General features: G+C 51.6%; 1 protein-coding gene across 24 annotated transcripts in view; it reads left to right on the forward strand.

The window, feature by feature from the left end:
* Positions 1-26,725, forward strand: part of Agap1 (ArfGAP with GTPase domain, ankyrin repeat and PH domain 1) — a 435,489-nt gene that overhangs the window by 98,988 nt on the left and 309,776 nt on the right. For 13 of the 24 annotated variants that reach the window (XM_017596490.3, XM_063267298.1, XM_063267299.1 and 10 more), the window contains exon 1: positions 20,864-25,954. The exons of 9 other annotated variants lie outside the window; for them this stretch is intronic. In XM_017596490.3, coding sequence (XP_017451979.1) covers positions 24,325-25,954 — 1,630 coding nt within the window. In that variant the 5' untranslated portion in view covers positions 20,864-24,324. Of the gene's footprint in view, positions 1-20,863; positions 25,955-26,725 lie in introns of those variants that run through there. 2 more of the 24 variants (XM_063267300.1, XM_063267301.1) reach the window with 2 other exon arrangements.

Genomic DNA, 26,725 nt, shown 5'->3' on the forward strand with positions numbered 1-26,725 from the left:
AAAAGTGGACAGAGCTTGTTAGCATCCTTTATGGCATTAGCACCCTTCTAATCCTAATGACAAGCAGGCCAGGTATCTTCTGGGGGGCAATACATGTGTTGAGAACCGTGCCCTAAGGTGACTCACCAGGGCCGGGGAACTGAGAACACTCTGACTTCTGACTGAATGGCCGCTATCAAGGATACTGGAAGACAGGACTTCAAAGGGGTCAGCCAGCTGTGATGCTGAGAGCCTTCTGCAGATATGTAGGATGCAGCAGGGTAAAGATAAGCTTGAGGGAACTTAGAGTTGAGCACTCCATCCACATAAGGTTGGGAAGAAGCCACGGGCTGGATGAAGTCATCCGTTGTGGCTGTGCGGCCAGAGAGTTCATGGCCTGGGGTAGGACCTGGGGAATCCCAGACTTTTCAGGGTGGATAGAGGAGGAAAAATGTAGAAAGGGAGTTTGTTTCTCTTGGTTGCTATTGCCTGGCAACTCTGGCCAGAGGTGGGAGGAGAATGGGAGGAGGAAGATGTTCAAGACCAGATGTGGAAGCCTGGGTAGGTGATGACCTTATAGGGGGTGAAGCTTCTCCCTCTTCCCTGTCACCTTTATCACATCTGGGTCTGTGTAAGATGTATGCTTGCTGGACTTGCCACACATATTCTGTCAGGCCAAACTCCACGCACTCCATTCTATGAGCCGGATGTCACATTTTGCTTCTAAGGGATGAGAGGAAACCATATGGTTCAGCTGCCCTAGATCTTTGTCCTTGGGTTATTTGCAAGGGCCTCAGGGGACCAAGAACAGACAGTCTCCTCTTCATAGTGTATCTGTCCATGTATGGCTCTGAGACCCACGAGGGATGCTCCTAGAGTCTAGGGTCTTGTGAGTCCTCCTCTCTTGAGTGTGGATGGGTGTGTAGTGATTTGTTCCCAGCCTCTTTTTTTCTCTTCCCGTGGGTAGAATACCCATCACTGAGTTCTCCATCCCTGGTTGAGGGTTGGCAGTTACAGAGGGCCAGGTCTCCACAGGGTTTCACACTGCTGTCCACTAGTTCCCAGATAGAGATCAGAGCGAGTTGGATGGGCCTGAGACGCTAGCAGTGTCTGCGCTCTGACTCATACCGACCCAGCTCCTGACACCCTAGGCTCTATCACAGTCAGAAGACAGTGATCAGCAATGGTCACGATAGCTCAGGCCAGGAGGGAAGGTGTCATTTCACACACCTGCTCCTCAACTCAAGGGTCTGACTGTTAGGACATAGAAGGGCTATTCCAGAGGAGGACTGAACTCTACCTCACCTCCTAGTTCCTAGACTCCCAACTCAGAACTGGGAACAAGGGAACCCTAAAATTCAGAATGCCATCGCCCCCACCACGGGGCTGGTTTAATTAGAGAGTAAGACGGAGTTGCATTTCCTGGTTGTTTACCACAGGGCAGTGTGTAAAGCTGAGTCTGTAATTAAATCGTCTAGTTGGGAGGAACTGCAGGAGAAACATGTGTGGGACAGACTGGCCTCTCTTCTCTGCCTGTTTATCCACTCCTGTTACCTACCACCTTCTTATTCTCCTACGGTCTTGTTAACAGTGTCCTGGAGCGAATTCTGAAGCCTAGTGGCAGACAAGCCTTTGGCCTTCCCTCTAGGAAGATGCAGGTTTGGATTAGGACCCGTGCTCCAGTCTGCTTGGGTTGGGTGAGGTGAGCTTCACGGCACTGTTCTCCAGATTAGTAACAACGGATGCTGCATCTTCTGCAGACCTGCCACCCACATCGCCTGCAGGAGCCTTTTTTTTTTCTTCAGAAATGTAATTTTGGTTAAGATCGGAGGTCTTCCATGAGCCATCTGAAGAAGCTGCTCTGCCTCCCGTCTGCCGACAGAGATGCACACACCTGCTCATTCTCCAAAGAGAGGAATGATGGGAGTTTAGAATACCGGACAAGACACTCAGTGTTTTATAAACTCAGGGGCACAGATCTGAGCAGAAGTACATGTAGGCTCCCATAATGTGAATTCCTTTTCTTAGTGTCTCATGATTGTGTTTTAGGGAAGCTTGGGGTTAGAAACTAAATAACTTCACCCACCCCACCCCCTTTTCTGGGTAGAATGGCTTCCTAGCATTCCTGGGAGTAACTCAAGCTGCACTTTGGTAAATGTCAAAAAGTTGGAGGTTCAGGGCGGTGTATGTCGGCCTGCCTGTGTCTGCCAGCTGTTTTCCTGGCCCCCGGCTTCTGTCTTTCTCCAGATCTTTACTTTGTTTCTAGAATACTTTCAGGGACAGCACCCCCTCAACTTAAAACAAAACAAAACAAAACAAAAAACAAAAACAAAAACCAAAACCGTACTTTCTCAGAGATCCCCTTATTGCTGTGTGTGTCACCGTGTGATTCTGAACTGACCTCAGGTCACTTTATGTGTTATTCTTTCCCTGTCATCTTTATTTTTCCCCATGTGTGTCAACAGTGAGTGCGTTTTGGAAATTGCTGTTCATATTTTTATGCTACTTTTGTCCTGGCAACGATGCTTTGAACCTTGTAACAGGTGTCCTGCCACTCCCCTGTCTCCATGCCCTTAGCCTCTGCGCTGCACTGTGTAGGCTGCCCTTTTCTGTTTATCTTCCTATAGCTTGTGTTTTTACACAGCACGAAGTATCAGCAGCAGTTCCTGGGTTCAGGACTGTGCGTGCTCTTTCGTAGAAAGTCGTCAAAGGCTGCCTGCTCACTTAAAACACAGCCTGTTGGGCTTTAGGGGTTTTGTCTTGTGTGTCTTACTGAGGTTTTACATAAGTCTGCTACCTTCCCTGGGAAGGGCATACAAAGAGGCCCAAGGCAAAGGCCTTCTGCCCTCTACCCTGTTCTTCGGCATTTCAGGGTGTGACACTGGCAAGACAGGCCTGGCTTTAGGGACATGGTGAGGCCTCTGCCCAGAAGGACTGTCCTTGCAGGTCCAGGACAGTTTTTCAGCAGCAGCAGCAGCAGCAGCAGCAGCAGCAGCAGCAGCAGCAGCAGCAGCAGCAGCAGCAGGCGGTGGCCCTAGATAAGGTTTTGTTTGGTACTTGGTTTGGTAGATCCCCACCAAGGGACAATGGGTCTCAGTGTGATCTTTCTCCCTTCCATTTGTACTCATGGCAAGCTGTCCACAGGCATCTGCAGTGGGCCAGATGCCCACAGGCACACCTACTCTGGAAGGTTGCTGGCACAGCCCTCCACACCAACCTGGTGTGAGGCACTTAATGTCTGACCTCTTCCTCCCATGTCTTTGTGCTCCCAGAAGTTGGACCAGCAGCAGAGGGCTCTGTCTCAGAGATGAGCACAGCCATGACCTGCAGCCAGTAGGGGAAGCTCTGTGTGTGTGTGTGTGTGTGTGTGTGTGTGTGTGTGTATGCGCGCGCGCGCGCATACGCACACACATCCCTAGAGAATCATGCAGCTCTCCCAGAGAGATTTGGCTCTTTGGGAGTAAGGTGGTCTAGTTCTACTAACAGCAGGAGGATCCTAAGCTGCTGGACTTGGCTTCATCTCTTGTGTCCTTGACTCTGGTTTCTGTTGGACAGGACACAGTGGGGAACCTGGTGAAGCTCTGTGTGGAGGAGGGACGCTCAGGGTAAGGGTCAGCTGTGCAGAAATTTCCCAGAAGAATGCAGGGAGATACAGTGGGATCCAACCTTATAAAGAAGGTCTCTCCACTGAAGAAGGGCTAGTGGCCACGACTACAGGGGTTATTACATTTTCCAGCGACAGACAGACAGACACCCCAAAGCCAGATAGCCCCCATGTTTTCATTGGTTGGTATTAGGGATTGAGTCCAGGGCGTTGGCCAGTGTTTGTCAAGGAGAGTTATAATGGCTTTATAGAGATGAAGGAGACTAGAGAAGGCTCATGATGTGAGAAAATAATACCAGTCACTGTTGTTGTTGCTGAGTGAGACTCCAAGCAGCTCACCAGGAAAGTCACTGGGAATACTGGCCCCCTCACAGAGACCCTGCGAGGTAATGTCATCTTGCAGATCCACGAGAGTGTAACCCTGTTGCTCTTCTCTGACTGGGGGTCAGAAAGGTGCCTTGTGAAAACTGCTCACCTTTCCTCTGTGCGATCTCTTAATGAAGTCCCTGGTATCTGAGTTCACACACACATTGGGTCTGCTCTGTCCTCTGCTCATCCTCGGAAGAAAAACAGATCACCCAATGAAAGGAAGCCAAGGCCAGAGGCCAGGATGTGTACGGCTTGCATTCATTGGCCTTGTCAAAAAGAAGGTCTGGAGGGAGAAGAAAGGTAGCTGCCTGGCGGTGTTTCTGGGGCGGGCACTGTACTGCCTAGCAGCTCCATGCTGTGTAGAGAGGGACTGCTGGGAGCCACAGCGCTAACGGGTGTACAGGGTCATTCCAGAAGCTTCTGCCGCAGGTGCTGCTAGAGAAATGCTTGCTGTAATCCTTGGAGCTGGAGGCTGGATGGGATAAGTCTGGAAGAACAGTTAGATTTCTTCCGATAGATAATAGGAGAGAGAGTAGGAAGGGGGAAGAGAGCTCTGTGCCATTCGGCTTCTCCTGATACCCTTGTGATGTGACGGGTCTGCGGACCTGTGGCTGGCTGTGGGGACTTCTCTAAGAGTCCATGTGTGATGTTTATCCTGGCACTTGCACAAGTGTGTATTCAAGGAGCCCACGCCCTGAAGCCCTGGGTGCACCCCAGTTTATCCCTTGCAGCTCATCATCATCCGTCACTGCTAGCTCAGAGTAAATCGCCCACTTAGTTATTCGGATCAGAGCTAGGTGCTCAGCCCTGCCTCTTTGCACTGTACTTTTGTCCAGCTGTGTCCCTTCTGTCTGAACATTAGAAGCACCTGCTCTCTTTGCTTCTCTCACAGATTTCACTGAAGCATAGTAGGGCAACATTAGCAGACCCAACCTCAGACTCTGTCTTGTCTTAAGGCAGTGGAATTAAAATAGAAAGATGATTAGTCATACCTAAAATAAAAGGAGGGCTGAACAATTGATTTGGAGTTGCTCACAAAGGTAGCCTTAGTCCAAGTGAAGGTGCCAAGAAGACAGAAATGTCCCTGCCCCGACTGTCAGGCCTCTTTATTGCCATGTTGGGATGGAGTGAGTGTTTCTTCTCCCTGAGTGATGTTTTCACCTCAAACTTCACAAGTAGGCAAAGTCCTTTAGAATCCAACGGCTGCCCCTTCATTGCTGTAACCTGAACTGGTGGCAAGACACTGTAGATTCTGGATTGAGGACATGCAAGGTGTTGTGCTACACCACCAGGAAAGAACTCTCCCCAAGATGACCACATTCAGTACCTGTAGAAAGATACAGGTTTAACCCGAGCACAGTCCAGAGCAAGGCAGTCACACTCCTAACCCAAATGCATCCCCTGTGAGATGTTTTGCCGCACAGGCCTTGTTGCCAAAGCCCAAGATGCAGGTGGTTGACACAGTGACTCTTATGTGTGCCTGGGGAATAATTTTATTGACTGCAGTCAGATCCAGCTCAGCTGCTCCTTGCAGATCAGGTCCTCTTCATTTTGGAAGGTGGGCATTCTCACAAGCTAGGTTCTAGCTGACGTCTGACAAGTGGACTTGCCTTTCCTGGGTCTGGGGGTGGAGGATCGTGATACCCGATGCCTTGTAGCTTTCCTGTAAACTCCAGTCTCTCCACCGTTGTACCCCTTTGACTGGGAATGGGCAGCACAAGAGTCTTAGTGAGGGAGAAGCCTATGGGGATCACTTTTAGACCTTAAATGAGAGGAACCCAGGTGTTCATAAAAGCCATGGGCTAGGCTCCAAGATGGCTATGACAAAAGGAAATTCACTGTCAGGAAAGGCAAGGGTTCTGTTAGTAACTACTTCCCAGCAACAGTGGGACAGCTGGTAGCTTTCAAGGTGAAGAGTTTGATCACAACTGTATATAAATGGGTTGTGTAATTATCAGCTGGTAATTAGCTCTCCACCCTCCCATTAAGGTATTCAAATGATCTGCTGAGCCTTTTACCTGGGGGTCCCCAAGTGATGTGAGTAAGGTCTCAGATCCCACGGTCCCTTTGAATTTGCCCTTTGCAGGTTTTTAGTCCAGGATGGCATTATGGAGGCCGAAGGGCTTCTTCCACTGCTCAGAGTTGAGCTTTGGGTGCTCATGCATGGCAAATCTTCCTAGTCTTCATCTCAGCATTAAAAAGTGTGTGTGTGTGTGTGTGTGTGTGTGTGTGTGTGTGTGTGTAAGAGTGTGAGAGAGAGCGAGACAGACAGACAGAGAGACAGAGACAGAATTGTAGTTGTCCATGTCCAGGCACGCACACGTACACACAGAAGTCAGAGAACGCCTTTCAGTGGCCAGCTCTGTCCTGCGGCCAGCTTCATGCTCTCTGATACTTGGCCCATCAACTTCTGGGTGATTGTCCTGTCCCTGCTTCCCTCCCTCTCATTGTAGGAGTGCTGGGGTTTTAGTGGTGTGTCGCAGCATTTGGATTTTTACCTGGCTTCCAACAATCAAACTCCGGTTGTCAGCGCTGATTCCATAAGTGATTTTACCTGCTGAATCCGCTGTTGTAGCACCCTATTCCGAAAGTTTCTTTTTTAAAATTGTCACGAGGAGGCGGGAACCCAGAGCCTCAGTGGTGTACCAAGCGCTCTGCTGTCACCTGCTTCCCTACTTCTAACTATATGGTCCTTTGGTTATCTCAGCTCAAGCCTGGCCCACTGTATGGGGATTTGGGAAGAGCCTGGAGCTCCCTCCATTTCTGTTCTTACTAGACCTTCACCAGCCATGCCCTTCCCCTCAGGCTGAGTTTGCAGCTCAGTCTGTTCTTTTCCCTCCCTACAGACAGACGGTCAGCAAAGGAGTAAGGGGACCAGGGGTGTGGGTAAGGTCTGCATACCTGATTCTGATTTTGTGTCTTGTTCACCTCCACTGCCATCCTCATTAAACCTCCTGGAAGCCAGGCACTGTGAAGTAGCAGGGAGATGTCTGTGACTCTGGGAGAGGGCACAGCTGGGAGCAAAGGTGTCTGTCCTGTCTCCTGCATGCTTGGTTCACGTTGGCCCATCTCACTGCCTCCTAATTGTTCTGACCCAATAGGGAGACTCTCAGGTTATTCTTTGTCCCGATGTTGTTCAGGACCTTGGAACTGACAGTGTCCACCTCTTCCCTTTGCCAGGCTTCACAGGGGACCACTCCAGCCCTCATACACTCTAGTCTTCCCTTCTGAGTCTAGTCTGCACATGGTCTTTTCAGACTTGCTGTCATTCCCCAATCCAAAGCTTGGGAAGTACCTAGAACAATCGTAAGTATACCTGATAAGTATAGGTGGGCTGTATCTGCCCCTGCACTCAGGCATTGATGCCTTCTCTGTTTTAACAGAGGAATGTCTTGTACTTCAAACGAGTGGCCTTTTACTGTCCAGCTTGGGTTACAGGACTTGCAAGGGACACATTTCAATAAATGAGACTGTGTGGCTGCATTGTGTCATCAGAGAGATACTTGGGTTTCCTTTTTTGAGAAAGCCCTGGTTGGCCTGGTATTTGCTGTATAGCCCAGGCTGGCTTTGAATTCACACCTCTTGGCTTATCCTCCAGAATGTTGGCTTGAGCCATCCCATCTAGCTAAGAAACGAGCTTGTGATTACAGGGCGGTCTTTGGACTGAGAAGGCTAAAGTAAGAATTCACCGCACCTGGGGCGCACCTGCGGACATTGCCAGGTGCCCTTTGCTGGTGAGCAGCCAATTGGGTTTGCCATCCCTCCATCCACTTACCCACATACCATCCACTCCTTTCTCCTGAGGCGTATGCTAATTGAGCATGTTCTCCAGGGGCATGGAGTGGGCTCTCACTGTGACCTGAGTGCCTTCAAGGCCTGGGGTCTTATAAACTCACATACTCTGTTGAGGGTTCCTTGGCAAATGGGGCACAGAAAAAAAAAAAAGAAAAGAAGTACTAGTCTTCTGAATAGGGAAAATGTGGTTTTCCAGATTACAAACCTGAGCTCATCTTGAAGTGAATGAAACGTTCAGAAGAATGAGTTTGAGGACAGTGTCCTAGAAAGAGGCAGGACATGCTGGGGACTGCAGCCATCCCACCTGACCACCCACTGGTCTCTGATCGGCAGCTGAGCAGGGTCTGGCTCGGTTAGTTCATGGCCAGGAGACTTCCTGGGAGTAAATACCAGGTGCTGTTGGCTTTAAGGAAGAGGGGAGGTGGAGGCTGGCCTCAGTGCAGGGGGGTCATACTTTTATGGGCAGCAGAGGAGTCTGGTGGAATAGATGGAAGTGACTCTTGGGTGAGCACACCTGGGAGCAGCTCCGGGACCACTGATTGAGAAGACTGTGCTCCCTGTACACCCACACACCAAACACAGTCTTCAAGTACCCGTGCTGTGTCTCTCATCTCCATTTAGATAAGTTTAAAGAGAATGTGTCTGTGGTGATGTCCTAGACAGATGTCAGTCGCTGCAGACCACGCAGACACAAAAGTCCTCACAGGCAAATGGACAAGCATAGTACATCTCAGATGCTCTCGGTGATAGAAGAAGCCAAGATTAGAAATTGTACAGTGAAAACTAAGAGAGTCAGGCCTGTGGTCATAGCATGGGTGAGGGGTGGGCTCATATCAGAAGCAGCCTTCGTGTGGGGCCTGCCTACCCCTCCCAGGTTTAGAAATGGGATTACAGAAAAGAACCACAAGATTTGACCCCTGGACTGTTTGCCGAAATTGTAAGTATTCCAGTTTTTATTATGACTGTGGGCTGATTCCCACTGATTCCTCCCCTGGCTTGGTGTTTAAGTGACATGAACCCATCTGGAGGGATAGACAGGTCGGTCAAGCTGAAGTGTTTTGTAATGGTTGCCTAAAGAGGACAGGAAGGCTGAAGGGTTCATAGCTGTGGAGAAGAGTGAAGCTGGGGGTCGGGTCAGTTTATTTTCATTTTAAAAGATACCCACAAGGTATCTGGCGGACCAGCCTTCTGGATGACACAGTATCATCTGTAGTGAGTTATTGACAGTCCCTCAGCCTGATCTAAGGCATGGTGTCTCTTTGGGTGCAGCCCAGCTGGCTCCTGTGGCCGGTGGTGGAGCTCTGACTTCCATATTTGTCAGGGAGTACCACCGTCGTCCTTTGGTCCCCCATCTCACCCAAAGCCCTCCCATTTCATCTAGACAGGCTTTGAGCCTGGTTAGCCTGTCAGCCTCCATGAATAGCAGCCGAAGCAGGTTACTTAGTTGTCGGTGGGGTGACAGTGCTGCTTCTGTTAAGACCGCAACACTGCTGGGTGTGGGCTGTCAACCCCCAAGTTTTACGGGAAGAGACTTGTGTCTGGAGTTTAACAAAAGCACAGAAGTGGTCGGTAATGGTGCTCTAACTGCTCTGCAGCATGCTGCGGGGGGGGGGGGGGGGTGGGGGTGGGGGCGGCCATGTCTTTGAATCTCCCTCTCTTCAGCCCTGAGTTAGCTCCCTGGCATGGATGCCTCACTAGCCCCTCAAAGCTGGTTTCCCTTCCATGAGAAGGAAGTGGTGCCCATTGCTGAGAGCACGCAAACCTTGTGTCTCTGAATGAAAAGGTGCATTCACTGCCTGGCACCTGCTGTTTCGAGGCTACCCCTACCTGCCCTCCATTGATGGGTTAAGTGTAGGGGAGACTTTTCCCATAGATTTAAAAATGGTTGGCTTGAACAAACCACAGAGCTAGATGTAACCATACTTTAAAAAGCTATTTGTGTTTTTGCTCAGAGCATAAACACAATTGTTGAAGAGCCAGTTTGCATCCAGGTTTTAAAATTAAAAATAGCTTTTGTTAGGGCTGGGGATATAGCTCAGCAGAGTACTTGCCTAACACGTACAGAGCCCTGGGTTGATCCCCAGCGCCACATAAAGCTGAGCATTATGGTGCAAGGCTGCAGTTTCAGCACAAAGGAACCAGAAGAAGGAGCACCAGGAATTCAAGGTCATCCTTGGCTACCCTGTCTCAAAATGTAAAACAAGTAGCCATTAGCATACCTTACCCAGTGTAGATTCCAGGCCTCACAGTCTGTTGGATGTGTGTGTGTGTGTGTGTGTGTGTGTGTGTGTGTGTGTGTGTGTGTGTGCTCTGTTTATAGCTCTATATTTAGTGCCATCTGGGAGTCCTCTCCTCAGCTCCTTGGCCTTGCCCACCATAGATGGCACTGTGGCAGGAGAGACCATGAAAGGCACACCTTTGTCCTCACACAGACACCCAAGTGAAGAGGGGGGTCAGACAAGGTGAAGGTCATTCTTGGACATCCCTGTGTGGGTATGCTACAGATGAGTGACCCCAAGACGGTGACACATGTGAAGTGACATGCACTAGATACTAGTAGTTATTAGTAGTCAACGGTGCCCCCAGCCGCCCGCGTGTTGACAGGCTTCTTTCTGATGGAGCCCACAGGAATTTAAGACTACTCCTTTTTCTTCCCACACATCATCCCTTGATTATAATTTGATCAGAAAGCTCTCCGCCTTGGATCTCTGCTTTATTTTGACATATGCAAATTATTTGCAAATTAGAATAAGAATATCCAAAACAGTCTGTTGGGATCTCCGCGTTGTTCCTCCCAGCTGTGTCTAGGCCAAAGTCAAACAGTCACAAGCAGCAAACAGTGTGGGCTCAGTTCAGAGTGACTCCATCACCGTGATTCACATTCATAAAGGAATCCCAGTGAACTTGGAAAGAAAATGACTTTCCTGATGGGATCCTATCATTTCAAACAAATGTCTTCCGTGAAGAAAGAATATTAATTACAGCTGGGTTCAGAGCAGTCCCCTCCCCTCTTTGAGTTGTGTGTTCATCTAGAAGCACAAGGTCGGGGTAGATTTAAAAGCCGATGTAAGCTTTGAAATTTAATTCATCCTGGAACTGAGAGCAGGAGTTACTGGGGTGTACAGGTGCTGGAAGGCCGGCAGGCTGTGGCTTCCCCTTTTGTTCTTTAAAGCATTCTATTCCGTTGGGAGGTCATCACCTGGGACACTCCGCTTGTGTATCACCAGATTGAGCAGGTGAAGATGGTAACAGGCAGGCTAACGTGAGGCCCTGGCTTTAGTTCTAGGTGACTCTAGATCAGTGGAATTCAGCAACATCTTTGAAAATCAAGCTCAGTGGTCGGTGCTTACTTGCATGGGGGTCTTTCCCTGTCTTGTTCAATATTGCCCTGTTTATCCCACTTCCCAAAGTGACATCTAAGTATAGCTCTCATCTCTTCAATTAAAACCCGCTACAGGGCTTTTCTAACAGGGCGGTGTGCGAGTCAGGCGGGGCAGGGCCTTGGCTCAGTGTGCTGCTCTGCAGGGCGCCTTGGAGCAGGCAGGGCTCCTTATCTGCTGAGGAAGGAAGCTCTTGTGCCAGGCATGCATTTTTAACACGGAGCAGGATTGACTTGCACACGTTCAGTGGGGACCTCTAAGACCTGTGTGTGTGTGTGTGTGTGTGTGTGTGTGTGTGTGTCTGTCTGTCTGTCTGTCTGTCTGTCTTTTCCTTCTCTTCTCTGTGTCTCTGTCTCCCTCTTCCAATCTTCCCTCATCCCCTGAGTGTGTGTGTGTGTGTGTGTGTGTGTGTGTGTGTGTGTGTGTGGTGTGGTGTGCATGCACATGTGCCCATGGTGCTGTTATGAGTGCCCTGGAGTGATTGATGTGGAGTAAGAGCCTGGTTTTGCTATGGGGATTTATAGGGGGTGGGGCATGTTGCTGCTGCAGGCGGTGATTAGAGCTTTGGTGTTTCTTACTAAATAACTATCTTGGCAATGTAACTGAACCATGAAAGCCAAGGGAATGCTGTGTCCGGAGAAGGCAGACCTTAGCTCTCCCTTCAAGGCTCCTAGGGTTGTCCTTTCCTGCAGCCTGCAAACCCCCATTCTGATGCCTCCAGGGCTGCGTCTGCTACTGCTGGCTAATGAGGCCACATGCAGGGAGTGAATATTGCCACCATCTGTCTTGGTTCCTCATGCCCTAGTAGGGGCAGATACCTGGATCCAGGAGGATGCAGCTGCTGTGCTGGGCAGGCCCAGTGTGCTTGTGTTTGGTTTCCAGCCTCTGACCGGATTTGCAGCCTTTTCCGGACACAGCTTTCAAAGCAAAGGGGGGGCAATCCTTGCACAAGGTATCTATAGTTGGCATTTCTGAACACAATTACAACATTTGAGCACGGCATGCCTGGCTTTAATAGAATCTAACAGTTTTCATCAGGAGGTAGAGATCCGAGCCTAGATAAGCCGCTATAACTCACTGTGGGCCGTGTACTTCCTAGCTGCCTAAACGTGTGAGTTTGCGGTATGGGATTCTGTTTTCTCTAGGTGGGGAAGTGGGCTTCATCCTGAGAGACCAGAGGTGATGGTCTCTGCCATCCCCAGGTGACCTGCAGTTGTAAGTTGCTGGGAGTACAGGCTGTCCTGAGATTTTACCTAGGAAAGACCCTTAGTATTATTCAGACATCATGAAGGTGTGGTTGGCCTCACCAGCTTGCCAGGGTCTCAGCTGAGCTGGCAGGCTTTTGGCATGTCTGTGAGTGATTTCTTGATGGGCTAATTGATGTGGGAAGATTCACCCTAAATGTGGAGAGCACCATTCCATATGCTGAGGTCCCAGATTGAACCCAAAATGATCTACAGATGTGTGACTAGTGGCTCCCTGATGGTGTCTGGTGAGCCCCAGTAAACCTTAACAAAACTTAAGGTATTTCTGACAGTCGTTTTGTAACAAGAAAAATAACTAAGAGATGGTGAATGCTGTGGGCTGTTGTCCTAGCTCCCAGTTCCTCAGAATGTGACAGTATTTAGAAACAGACTTTATCAAGGTGGCTAACACGGGGACCTTTGTCCGGTAGGGCTGATGGCCCTGAAGAAATCAGAACATGACAGACATGCATGGGAGGATATGCAACACAGGGATGGAGGGGGTCACGTGGCACGGGTGGTCTGCAGCATCCACTAATTAGGGTTACCCCGATTCTGCCTATATCTTGGTCTTGGACTCGACTCTACAGAGCCATGAAAATCTTTCACCTGTCATTGAGGCCCCCAGCCTGTGGAACTACATGGTGGCAGCCTTAGCTAACACAGGGTGGTTCTAGCTGGGACCCTTAAAATGTTGAACAGCTCCATACTTAAGAAAGCTTTTCCCTTGTGTGTTCCTTTCCTACCTGAGAACGTGAGCATCTTTCTCTGATAGTGAAAGGACTTCCACTAGCACAAGCAAGAGAATGGCTGCCCCCGGCACCTGTAAGAATCTGTATGTCTTCAGAGGGACAAGCAATTCCTCTGGTGCCCAGGCCTGGGGAGGGCTCTAATTATATCCGGAATGCCTCTGTGGGGAAGAATTTATGGCTTTATAAGTGCGTGTTTCTGATTTAGGGACGGGAAGTTGGCAATCGGGAGACCTCGCTGCCTTCTAGGCTGGAAGTGGAGTCTGGGAGGCTGAGTGGCAGAGCCCAGCCCAGGAGCCTGGAGCTCACAGGGTTGGCCTGGCGTAGGGAGGGTAGGCAGGAGGCAGATACCCTGACAGTGTGTGGCCTTGGCGTGAAGACCATGGGGTAGGGGTTGGGGCTAAAGCAAACACCAGCAGGAAGCCAACAAGGGGCGTGGTTTCCGAGCCTGGCTGGCTCCACTCTAGGGGCTCGGTTGGGCAGAAGGTTGGGGTGAGGTCATGGGGCCTGCTCTAACCCTGCTCTCCATCTCCCTCCTCAGCTCTGCTCCCTGGCCTTCTAGCTTCCATGTTTCCCCTCAGTTTCTGCCTGCTTGTTCTGCAGCCTCTCCCCCAATGCTGCTTCCTTTCCTCCCTCCCCTCCCCCCAGTTTCCTTCTTCCTCTTTCTTCCTGCTCCACTTAGGCAAGCAGAATGAATCACAGCCCCTCAGCCAGATCCCGCATCAGCTTCAGCTGACAAATGACCAGATATATTGGTAACAAAATTGCAGCTGTAACAAGCATGTGTAGCCTTTTCCCTTGTGGTTATTTCCTTAAAAGTTACAGCATAACAAAATAATGATTGAGATGCCATTAGTTCTGGTAAGTGTTCTAGAGGCACGACCACGGAACACTCAGTACAACTGTTCAAATAAGGAATTGGAACATCTTGGATTTTGGTATAGGGGCAGGATAGCCCAGCAAATAGATGTTCCCTGTGGGTTGCTGGGCCTCAGCCAGTTTTCATGTCTCCTGTGGGATCCAGGCACAGTTAGAACCTGTGACTTTACCTATTCATGAAAGAGTGATAACAGTAGTCACACCTGCCCTTGAACGCCCTTCTCCACTACAGGCCGGGCATCAGGCAGGGCAAGATGAGCCCTAACAGGAGCTTGGCTGCAGAGAGACTGAGAGCTGGGAACTGTGATGACCCTGGGCTGTTGTCTCACTTTCCAGAGATGAGATGTTTTGCTAAGAGCTACATGGCATAGTGTTCAGGGCCTTGGGGGTCTCCGTTATCGTTTCTTGCACCTTATTTGAATCAGATAAGCTTTAAATGCTCTATGCACTCTTCACAGGGAATGCCTACATGCCACCAGCTCCTTGGGCCACCTTGTCCAGGCTGGAAGAAGTGTAGGCTGGGCCGGCTGGCACTGTTGTGATCCCTGAGTTGACCTGCTTGTGTTGGTGTTTGATGGCTGCCTGGACGAACTGAGGGTCTTAGAAGCTTGCTTTCCTGGATGCAGTGTATACTGGCTGCATTAGGCTCCTGCCCCCCCCCCCCTATAGACCCCAGTTTTCCAGAGTCTCTCTGAGAAAAGCCCCATGGGGATATTCTGCTGTTTACTACCCCTCTCTAGCCCTGAAATTTCCCACTATGACTGTTTATTCTCTGGAAATCCTTAGACAGGGGAGCAGCAGGTAAGGTCTCATTTTTCCTCTGGGGGTCAGGTTGGGTTCCCTGCATATCCACCATCACAGCCCATGCTGTGACAGTGGTGGCTATGAGAATGTATGCAAAGCTGGGTGCTGGTTAGGTCCGGCCACCAGCCATTGCTGCAAGATTGATGCCAGTCTCTTTTGAAGCAGCCCAAGGTCATTCCAAGTCTTTTTTCTGACTCTTCTAAGCCCTAGGCCTGGATCTCTGCAGATACCTTGAATGTCAAGTTACTTCCAGTCCTAGGAATGCCATGTTGGGCCTGGCATGGTTCCTATCCTACGCCCAGCTAGGAACTGAATATCAAGGGCTATCAAAAGCCTCTGCCCCCCCTCCCCCCATGCCTAGCACCCTGTTCCCTGAAGCAAAGCAAGGCCTGGGCTCTCCATGGGCAGTCACATCTGGAGCAGCCCTTCCTCCCAGGACACAGTATGTTTTCATGGTTTCCACTGAGGGAGGAACAGGCTATCACAGAGGGCGGCCACCCAGGGTCAGCTGCACAGGATTTTTGTGGTCAGGGAAGAAGTGACTCACCATCTGACCTTCCCTGTCTGTTCCTAACTGCAGGAGATTGTATGGGTAAACTTCTGTGTAGGAGAGGGGACCAAAAGGGGCACTGTGGGGGTGCAGTGCCTGTCAGCTGACCTGGTTTGTGACAGGATTGGGTAGGACTGCTACCCTGCCGAGGTGATCCCGAACCACCTGCCAGCAAGGGGGGTGGTGGTGGTGGGGAGAAGCTACTGTCCCTGAGACTTGAGGTTAAGTTCCCAGGGCAGACACAGGAAAGAGTGTCTATTCTTCAGGGAAGGCATGGCCAAGGCCAGCGGCGGGGGGGACAACAACCCATATCAGACTCCATCTTGCCTAATATGATTCTCTAACAGGAATCATGGGGTGACTGCAAATGACATGGTTAGGATTGAGAAAGGAGCTGAAGTTGTGTCCAGTGGGGAGGTGGAGGCAGACTTGCAGTAATCACTGGTTCAACACCTCACACACCAGATCATGTGAGTCTGTCTGATTGTCATAGCTCTGTCATGTTTTCACAGGCTCAGGATCCCTTACTTGGGTCTCAGGGGTCTGTGTCATTCAAACCATGGAACCTGGCCCCAGCCACTGAGTTCTTCAGGGTGACTGAAGGTATCAGGCTTGGTGACACTTGAAAGGTGTTCATTTTACTCTGCAGGCAAGACATAGTTACTGAGCAGAATTGCACCATGAAGCCCTGATGCTGTCAGGGCTGAGGACTGTTTCTGGAAAGGGAGCTGAGTGTAGGCGTGTGGAGTAGGCTGGAAGGATGCTTGACTTGGACATCCTCCTGTGTGGGATGGCTGAGGGAATGGGAAATCCCTGAGAGGGGAAGGAAGTAGTTCTGACTGGAGTACAGGCGATGGCTACTGGTTGGAAGGCCTGCAGGTGGAGGAGAGCACCTTCTAGGTGACTATAAAGAACAACACGGGGTCACCTGCCAACTCAAATACATGACCCAAGGTCATCGTGAGAGGGGACAGGCAGCTTGAAATCATTGGCGTGGGAAAGGGCTGTCTGGGGCTGCAGTGAGAGGCAAGGTCTTGTCATCATTACAGGAGAGGTTGGTGACACATCTTGATGTTGCTGCATGTGTCCTAGACTGTCCCTCTTAGGGATGAAGATAGGGTGGGACATGTTCCCAGGTGATGTCTGTGCTGCTTCAAAGGCCACATCTGAATTGGGGTTTCAAAGGATGTCCTCTGGGCCATGACCAGGTATGACGTCTTAGAGTCATGAGGGACAGGTAGGGTAGTGTCTGCTGTGGACTGTGATCTCCCCTGTCCTTTGCTGAATAGAGAAGAGAAAGCTTAGACGACAGCCGGTGTCAGCTCTAGGTGAGCCACCTGTGTGGCTTATGGAAAGAGCCCTGGAGTGGAGGGAACGTGATGGCGTGGACAGGCGTGATGGCTGCCTTTGTGGTGAACTGGTCTTGAGGGAGGGATAAGAGGCGAAGGGGCATGGAGTTAGCCAGCCCCTGCTTTGTGTGTCCCTTGCTGCCAAGGATGCAGCAGTGTCTCGGGATTTCTGCGTCAGAGGGCACTGCCCAACAGAGCCCAGAGTCTCTGTTCCCAGATCCTGGCAAGTTTGCCTTTGTGTGTGGCCGGCCAGTTCTCCATCTCTAACATCACTCTGACACAGCATGCAGAGTTGGTGGGAGGACCACAAGTCCTGGAATACTCCGAATTGGTGACCGTCGCTCTTCAGCTCTCCAGTCTCCTTTAGTTCGCCATCCTTTTTGGAAGATTATGGAGCTGGTGGCCAGTTTGGAAGGAGTCACAGGGAGCTAAGTGTCAGGCATGGTGAAGAAGCACAGTGGCTGGAGCATGGCTGGGTGCCTGGCAGAGCCCTGCAGCTTCATTCTCAGCCCTGCCCTACCCCACAGACTCCCCACCCCTCCTCTAACCCCACCCCCTGAGCTATAGAAGCTTAGCTGGACCTCTGCATAAGGCCCTGGAGGCTTATGTGAGGCAGGTAGGTAAGGCGTGTGCGGAGCAGGTAGGATTCTTTCTTCTCTATTACTGTCAGCCATGATATGGGGCTTCCTTCCTTCTCTTCCAAGGAGCTCAGGTACAAGGCAGCTGCTCCCTTGTAACTGCCAGGGGAAGTGGTTGCTGTCTGCTGCCTGGGTTTGCTTGTCCTTGGTGCCTGAGGACCACCGAAGTGATCCACTGGTTGACAGTAGCAGGGGAGAGGGAGGAAGGTGGAAGGACGTGTCATTTAGACGGGGAGAGAATGGATCCTCCCTTGAAACCTCTGGTCAAAGAATTCCAAGTAACCTCTGGGAGAGCCCAACCTGGGGTGCAGAGATGCTCCTGGGGACCTGTGCAGACCCAGGGCATCATTTACGGCCCCCACTTTGATAATCACGTACATGCCAGGAAAACCTGTTAAACCTCCCAGTGTAGGAAGATGGGGTGTCCAAGGATTTCTATCTTGGCTGTCTACTAACATCTGCTGACTAGTGCCCTACTCTCTGCCTTCATCGGAGCAGTTGTGCCTGCGTGCAGACGACCCTCAAGATCGGGCCTCTTCCAACTGTTGCTGGTCCTTCATAGAGGATTCTCACATGATCTTAGTTACTCCGTCCTGTGCTTAAGCTGGTCCTGTATAATTCCGTTGTAATCGCATGTGGTCTTGGGGTCTCCGCAGGTGCTGTGGTGCTGTGGATTATAGACTGTTTAAGTCCACCCAAAGAGACCCTAACTCTGCATCTGTTGGGAAGGCATCATCGATGCTGGGGCAAGATGTTCTGGTGGTCCAGGTGCATTGGGGTTAACTGCCCTCCTGTGAGCAACTTCTGACTGCTGCTGAGAAAGTCTGACCAACTCCCTGGTTCTCCAGGTTGGACTGTGGGGAACCATGCTTTGGCATGTTTTTGCTGCTCTGATGAAAGGAGTAGATGTTCCCAGCCGCTAGGGAAAGAGTTTCCATGACACTAGGATGTACTTCGCAGCCATTGAGGGTGTGTCCCATTTGTTGATGCCTCTTAATTCCTTTTCCTTGGCTGCATGCACGCAGCTGATGTGTGGAAGGCTGGGGGGAAGGAAGATGAGGTAGGAATCCTTCTGCACACTGTGGTTGTGGCCACGTGGAGTCTTTAGGGAATCACTCTAAGTGGGAGCCGCTGTGCTAAGTGTTGCTTGAATTCATTTCTGTAAAGTGATGGCTCATACATCTGACTAATGTCTTAAGTCTTCTTCACTGACACAGAGAAAGTGTCCATGTGTGGTAGTGAAGTTTCTCACAGTGGATGCTCTGCAGAGCGTGCTAGAAAACCACAGCAACTCACTGGTTTCCATGTAGGTGGAGATGTGGTCTTCGCTGGGTTTGGGACTGTCCTGGGTATACTGTTCCAGGCTGTGTTGAAAAGCCGTGGCTGGGTTTCGGATCGGGCCTCTTTAACTATTGCTGGTCCTTCATGGCCCTTCTGCAGAAGGCTCTGTTAACTTCTGTTCCTTGGTGGTTTCCAGTGTCATAGGATGGCATCTCTGTGGGAGTGACAGTGGAGGATCCCTAGCCTTTGGAGGTCAGTGCTAGTCCTTCCTGACCCCTGCACACCTAACTTGGGGCATCTGTAGATGAAATGAGTGTATTGTTACTTAGCTGTAAACTTCTACAAAACCCTTCCCATTGTTTTATTCATGGCCACAAGACTTGTTCATTCAGTAATTTGGTAGGTGACCTGTCCATCCTCACAGGATGATGGGTGGTTTGATGGCTTGCATCTCACTAATACTGGTCCGTTTTATGGCTGATTCCTGGAAAGAACGCAGTCTCTCTTACCTGAAGCCCAGTTAGAGCTGCTGGCCACTGTTAAGCCATGCAGAGGTGGGAAGGTGTGGCCGGGAAGCACCCTTGAGTTTCTGCTCAGTGTAGAGTTTGCACTTTGGAGCAGATGTGCTCCACCCATGGCAGTCTTGTCTTCCTCAGGACGTTTGCCAGCACTTAGGGACACTTTTACTGATATAGTCAGGAAGGGTATTTCTGGGATCAAGTGGGAGGAGGACAGGCCTGCTGTTGCACAACCTGTAAGAAGGCTCTGTAACAGTGGACGGGCCAGCAGAGTGTCACAGCATTGAGGGCGGCTGGCCTGGCACCTCTTCCTCTCAGTGTCACCCTGCCATGCACTGTGGGCACTGTCCATTTCCTGCCCTCAGCCCCTGGCACTTGCTTCCGCTTAGCAAACGGCTTCCTACTTCTCTGACCTTCTGCCCCGCAGGTTCCCCTTCTCCCTCCAGCCAGCCTTCCTTGTACTGTTTTAGGCCAGCTCCATGCACTGACACCATCAACAGCAGGTGAAGAGTTGGCCTCTTGTTGGAAGTCCATCAGCCCTCTGCAGATGGAGGACACGTGCCCTGGCCACTGCATCATGCAGGGTGTGTGTCACCTTCTGTGGTGCTTACCTGACATTTAGGAATCCCTGGGACTGAGATGGACTATACTGTGTACTACCAGGGGGCAAGATCCCCTGTCCTTTGCCCTCACATTCGGGGACCGTTACCCATTCATCCTGACTGTGCCACCTTCTAACAGGATGTGGGGGGCAAAGCCCTTTGTCCTGGAATCAAGCCAAATTTGGTTTTGGTAAGTTTCCCTGACCAGACTTCCTTCCTTGTTAGTGTCTAAAATGTGGTGACATTGTCACTGAGGTGACAGCCAGGGACCTCCAGCCGCAATGGAAAAGCTCACAGAAGCACATTGCCTGCAGGTGTCTGGCCACACGCAGCCAGGTCTCTGGCCTGTTGACAGTCTTTCCTTTGGTGGCTGCTCCATGAGGAACAGCACAGGAAGTATGATGGTGCTCAGGCAACCCCTGGTCCTTCCTCCTGCTTAGTCGGCATGTCCCTGCCCTGAAGAGGAGCACACATTCCCTTCCTGACCAAGCATCAGGTTCAAATGCTCTTCTTTAACATTTCTCCCTGTATCTGAGGGAGCTGGATATGAGTACCGAACCCAGGGCCTCAGGCCTGCTAGACAGCAGACATTCCATCAATGAGCCAAAACCCTATCGCTGTATTTTAGTTTTGTGACAGGCAGGGTCTTGCTAAGATACCCAGAGGAACTTGAACTTCTTCTGCTGCCCATAAAAGCCTCAAATTTGCAGTCCCTCCTATCTTAGCCTCCCAAGTCGCTGGGATAACAGGCCTGAATGATTGATTCTATTTGCAACTTTCAGCTTGTAAAATCCAAACGCTGGGGTCCCCACAGACCATATCATCCAAGGGGGGGGGGGGGGACAGTACCCAGAGCACAAATCTCAAATCAGAAGTCCTCTGAACTGCCTTCCGGATGGGATTGAGGCTCATGTTGAGATCTGAAAGCGACAGTCACATACAACATTGCACTGTCAGCCAGCAGCCAGCAGCTCGCTCCTGAAGCCCAGCAAGAAGCTCTTTGTGGCTCTGGGCATCTGTGCCCAGGCCAGGGTAGGACTTTGCTTTGTGGTTTCTGATGCCAGCAGACAAGAATCTAAGAGACCGTGACCCTGATTACTAGCTATCAAATTGTTTTTTTTTTTTTTTTGAAAGTTGGCCTGTGAAGCAGGTGGTTCCTCTGCCTACGTGCAGAGAAGTTCCTTTAAATAAGGCTTATAGGCTGTAATCAATACCTGCAAAATCTAATGTCCATGATGGAGGCTTAATTGATGACCTGCTAGAAATGGCACTGGATATAAACCAAAGGCTTCTATAAGCTTTGGACTGGGCAAGTGGCCAGATGCCAAGGTGAGGAGGTAGGGGATCTCGAGGGCTATTTGGACCCTCTAAGGCTTTTCTTATTCAGACAGCTGGGTTTCTGCAGTGCCCAAGCCCTGCACATACATGTGCTTTAGAAGGATGGAGCAAAGAGATCAAGGACACACACACACACACACACACACACACACACACACACACACACACACACGTCATGTGTTCGTTCATTTGTTTCAAAATGGTGATATATGCTACATGGTATGTGTGGAAAATCCAAGATGTGGTCCGGTAGTGTCCATTTAGGAACACCCAACAGAATACCTCAGGAACACTCAGCAAGGCGTGTGAAGCGTTTTCTTTTAGCAGAGGCAGGTCTGGCTTTGTGCAGGGGATTTAGGTTTTGGAGTGACAAGCTCAGGCTCCTGTGTCTTCTGAGACTGGGAGAGCCCAAGTCTCCAGGGCTGTGGGGAGAGGCCAAGACTGTGATGGGGACATGTAGGCCTTCAAGGGGTGTTTAAGCCTGGTGTGTGGAGCTCGTGCGTCCTCCTGCTTAGAGTGCCCAGAGAGTGAGCAGCAGCTTGGCCGACTGGGTGCTCTGAGTCTCCCAGGGAGACTGTGTGTCATCTGAGGTGGATGGAATGGATTCTTCTACTCTGCTGCCTGCATCCTTGTAGGGTACTGCACAAAACCTGGGATGGATTCCATACCAAGAAAGAACGGCAGCGGTTATAAACCTTCCTAATGGTGAGACCCCCCAATACAGTTTCTCTACCATAAAATTGTTTTGTTGCTACTTCATAACTGTAATTTTGCTCCTGTTATGAGTCATAATGTAAACATCTGTGTTTTCTGATGGTCCTAGGCGACCCCCGTTAAAGGGTCATTCAATTCCCTAAGGTGTTGTAACACACAGGTTGAAAACCACTGCTGTAAAGGAATGCAAAATCACTACCACACCCTCATTTTGTTACGTATGCTCCAGGTAATAAGGAAAATAAACGTGTTTCCCTTTCTTTACGCTGCACTAGATACTGTTAGGGTTCACATCGGTATTGAAAGAAGCCTTGTTCTTGCACACTGAGAGGTAGCCTCCAGCTCCAGGCGCAAGGCTCGCTCTTTCCTGTGTTTGGCTCCCGTATCTCATCTTGCAGATCTGGTGACCCAGACATTTGTGCAGCCACTGTACTGCTGTAAGGCTAGGCTGTTGCCAGGTCCTGGTGGTGCTGATTTATTGATGGACAGCACGCTGGTTACTGTTACCACCCTGAGACTGCCCTCCAGTCTCTTAGTCCTAAGATTACAAACATCATTTTTACAAGTTTGTGAATTCCTTGAGGCAAGAGACCCTGTCTTATCCTTTTGTGTACAGTATAACACACTCTCGCACACACTCCGTCTCTGTATGAATAAATGAGCCCATAGAAAAACAATGAAAATAGGTTAATAATACTTCCTGGTAATACCAGGATGTTTAATTTTTTTCAATGCTCTTCCTTGCTAATAAAGCCGCTGAAACGAAAGACGTGAGTGTAGACTTGGGCACTGAGATTCCAATTCAGAGTTCCATTCTCACCCAGCAGCTGTCAGTCCTGGGGGACTCAGAGCCTGAGTCTCCGAGCCTCGGCCTCCTCCTAACTGGATACATGTAGATATTTTAACACGTTTCATGCCTGGCTTCCACCCCTTCCCTCCTTCCTCTTGGGTTTTATCAGAGAGAGCCGCTTTATTGAAACAGAGGCTAACATGGCCTTGACCTTTGAATGGCATGTCCGAAGGATCAGAGTTTCGAACTGAAGTACACCTTGCCCATAACTGATGATAGGGATTGTGTAATTGAGGTAGAATTCATTAGTGGTGGCTAGCTGTATTTTCAAATATCTTTGGAATACAGGCTGGAAAGATGACTGAGTAGGAGAAGTGCTTGCCATACAAACACCAGGGCTGGACTTTGGACTCCCAGTCCCCACGTAAACGTCTGCGGAATGTGGCAGCTCATCTGTAATCCAGCACTGGGGAGAGAGGTTGGGAGATCCATGGAACAAGCTGGCTACCAGACTAGCCAAATCAAGTTCTGTGTGCAAGTGAGAGACGCTGCCTTAATGTATAAAATGAAGAGTTACTGAGGAAGAACACTGACATCCACCTGCACCTCCACTTGTGCATGCACCCCCCATACACCCCCTCTCCTGACACGAGCTTGCCCACATGCAGGCAATAAGTAAATGAGTCATGTAGCAACTGTTCTAATAGTTTTCCATTAAAATCCATGTTTCATAGACTTCAGTTATTTTGGGAGACCTGACTCATTCATTCATCCTTCTACTACTGTCATTGGCATGAACACAACAGATGCCTCCCACATTTTGTGGTCTCTCAGCTGGGGAGACCTTCCCAGCCACTGTACCTTGCCTAGGTGCAGCCTCTAGGGACCCATGGCCAAGAGGAGAGATTCCCATCAGCATCTGGTTGGTGGGCACTGTATATAATGCATTTTCCTCTTGGACTTGTAAAGGGGAAGACCGAGAAGCAGCGCATCTGGGTTCAGGATGGTCTTATGTTCTGGCTTGATGTCTGTATATAAATCCTGTATTACATGGGGGTGGGGAGGTGTAGCCAGAATGAAGGGAGAGGCAATTTTTAAATATTCATGGTGAGTGTGCCTGACCCACAGGCTCCAACTGCCCCAAGAGTGCTAATCTAAGTTGGGGAGCGATTATCTTAGTCCTATAGGTAGAGAGCCTAGGTGGTCAGGAAGAGGAGGAGACCGGCAAGTTGTTCTTCCTGCTTCTAAGCCTGCTGCTCAGACAGCAGATTTATATTTTGGAAAACATTGTATAAATTACCTTAGAGATCAGTGGCCTCAGGGAATGACTGGTTTTGTGTTATCTTTCTTTTAAAATTATTTCTTTTATTATGTGTATGTACAATGTACCAAGAACATGCAGGCACATTTAGAGGTCACAAGGGGGCATCAGATCCTCTGGAACTGGAGTTAGAGCTGGTGTGAACCCCTATGTGGGTTGTAGGAACACAGCCAGTGCTCTTAGTTGCTGAGCCATCTCTCCAGATCCTCTTGTTTTCTAGGAGTTAAAAGTTAGAAGTCACAGGTTTCAAAGAAATCTTTGATATTGTTGAGATCTGGTCCCTCTCTGTGGGCGGCTGAACATGTAAGATCAAACTAGCCTCAAACTCAACGATCCTCCTGCCTCAACTTCATGGGGGTTTTTTCCCAGCAAGTCATTTGGGTTTCATTTTCTAAACTGCACAGATAGCTGAGGCCTCAAATGACCTTGCAGCAAGCAGGTCCTGGAGAGCGCAGTATAGGATTACTGCGCGAAGCTGATCCGCTCCGCGCGGTGGGGATCCATCCCAGCGCTTGGGCTTGCCCTCCGCCGCGCTCGCCGCCGCCTCCGCGCTCCCGGGACCCGCAGGCCCCGCTGGGCGCGCGGCCCGCAGTCTCCGCACGTCGGCCTCCGCCCGCCCGCCCCGCCCCGGCGCGCATTTCCATTTTAAACCGCCGCCCGCCCGCCCCTCGACCGACCGCGGCCGGCGCAACCACCCGCGCGGCACGGAACCTCGGGAGAGGCGGAGGCTCCCGGACTGCCGAGCTGTGCAGGAAAAGGCCCTGGGATGCGCTTCGGCCCGGCGCACTAGACAATGAAGCCGCGGGCGCTGCTGCCCGCCGCGGGCTTTGCGCACCCAGGCCGCACCTGCTGGCGAGGCGGGTTCCGTGCCTGAGCGCCCACCCAGCCCCTCATGGCTCGGCTCTCCGGGTGCGGACCCCGGCAGTCGGGCCGCGTGGCACGCGGACGGGCGGACTCCAGGGGCGCTGTTCCCGCAGCCTGAGCGCGGGCCTCGCTGCGCGCGGGGGGCGTGGGCGCCGCTCCCCGCCCGCTCGGGCTCTGCACCTGGCCAGCTCTGCGCCTGAGGCGCGCGTCCCGGCAGCCGGCGGCGCTGGATGCAGCCGGGCCTCGGAGGGCGGCGAGGCGGCCGCGGCCCCTGGGGACATGTACCTGCTGGACGGCAGCGGCGAGCCCGCGTCTTCGCCTGCGGACACGATGTCGCGCGGGATGCCCCCCAGGAAGACGGTCTACCGCATCTCGGTGACCATGGTCAGGAAGGAGCAGCTGGCCGCTCCGGCTCCACGTCCTACTCGGCGGCCCCGGCCCGCGCGCTCCCCGGAGGCGCCCGGGCGGCTGGAGGAGGAGGCCGAGGAGGCGGCGGCTGAGGATCCTGAGATCGGGCCGCGCGCCTGGGACTTCCGCGCCTTTCGCACACGCAGCACCGGGCAGCTGGAGCTCGGGCGGCTGCGGCCGTGCGCACACGACACAGAACCCACCGACCTGATGGGTAGCCCCACGACTGAGGGGCCCAGCAGTCCTGATGGGGAGGAGGCACGGGCCGCGCCCCTGCGGCGGAGCCTCAGCTTTAGGCACTGGAGCGAGCCCGAGGTGCCACGGAGCCCTGCGCTGAGCGGCGGGAGGCGCCACAGCAGCTCTGGAAGCCTGGCATGGATGCCCGACGACGATGTCGAGGCGGACGTCGTTCCGGAACCGGTGGCTGGAGTGCAGCCGGCTGCTGAGAAGCGCAACACCTTGGACGTGGGCGAGGTGCTTAGCAAGAACGATGCCCTCTCAGACCTGGAGCGCTGGGAGCGCAGCAAGAGCAAGAACCGCACGCTGGACAACAGCGACCTGCAGCGGCTGGAGCGCGCGCGGGCCGCGGCTGCCGGCCCTGGGGCCGCCTCGGAGCACCGGCTGCTGCGTTTCTTCAGTGGCATCTTCGCGCGCAGGGACGGCGGGCCCTCACCCCGCAGCGGCGCCCTACGCTCGCGCGGTTACTTCAGCCTGCGGCGGGCCCCGGCCGACACGCATTCGTCCAGTGCCGAGAGCATCGAGGGGTCCCCGCGCAGAGGTGGGCAGCCCAGCCGGGGACTCCTGGGCTGGATGAAGAGTGGTGGGGGCTGGTCTGCGGTCCAGCAGACTGCAGTGTGAGCACTTTGAGGCCCGGGAACAGCGGGGGCAGTGCTCTTCCTGGTGTCCAGCGAGGGTGCATACTAACCTGCTGCACAGTGCAGCAGCCTGGGTGCTACTGAATGCTGTCACTCCGGGCTTTATGTGCTTTAACAGTTCTGGGCCTCCCACCTGGCCTTAGTGAGTTGACTAGGGTAGGAATACCTGGCCAATTTTTGCCCCTTGCTGGTGGCTGGTTCAGCCTTCTTCATCAAGAAGTATGGAGCAAGAGCATGCCTCTGCCTAGACCTGGGGTAGGGTGTGGGGTGGGCATAGCAGCCCCGGTCCTGGACAGTACTATGCAGGTGCAGCTCCTGGCTGACCACGCACAAGGGGCCTGGATCCCTTTTGCGGAGATCCTTGCCTCCTTTCCTCGACACTGGGCAGGCTGTTGTTTCCACCATCCCTAAGTGCAATGATGGCTGATATGGAAGTTCCTACCAATGGAGCCTTTGATAGAGTCAGCTCATTATCGGTGAGAATGAATGACAGGTATCCAGGCTCCTCTTTCTCCCCACATGCCATTGGAAAAGCAAGCCCGGACTGGTCATAAATGCTGGAGAGTGAGGTGACAGTCCTGCAGCCCACCCTGAAATCTCAGGGGTGTCTGTTTCTCACATGCCTACTGGGGCCTTTTGGAGAAGTTTCTGGGGTTAGATTCTGAAAACAAATT

The sequence above is a fragment of the Rattus norvegicus genome, chromosome 9, assembly GCF_036323735.1.
Source record: "Rattus norvegicus strain BN/NHsdMcwi chromosome 9, GRCr8, whole genome shotgun sequence".
In the NCBI taxonomy this organism is placed as follows: domain Eukaryota; kingdom Metazoa; phylum Chordata; class Mammalia; order Rodentia; family Muridae; genus Rattus; species Rattus norvegicus.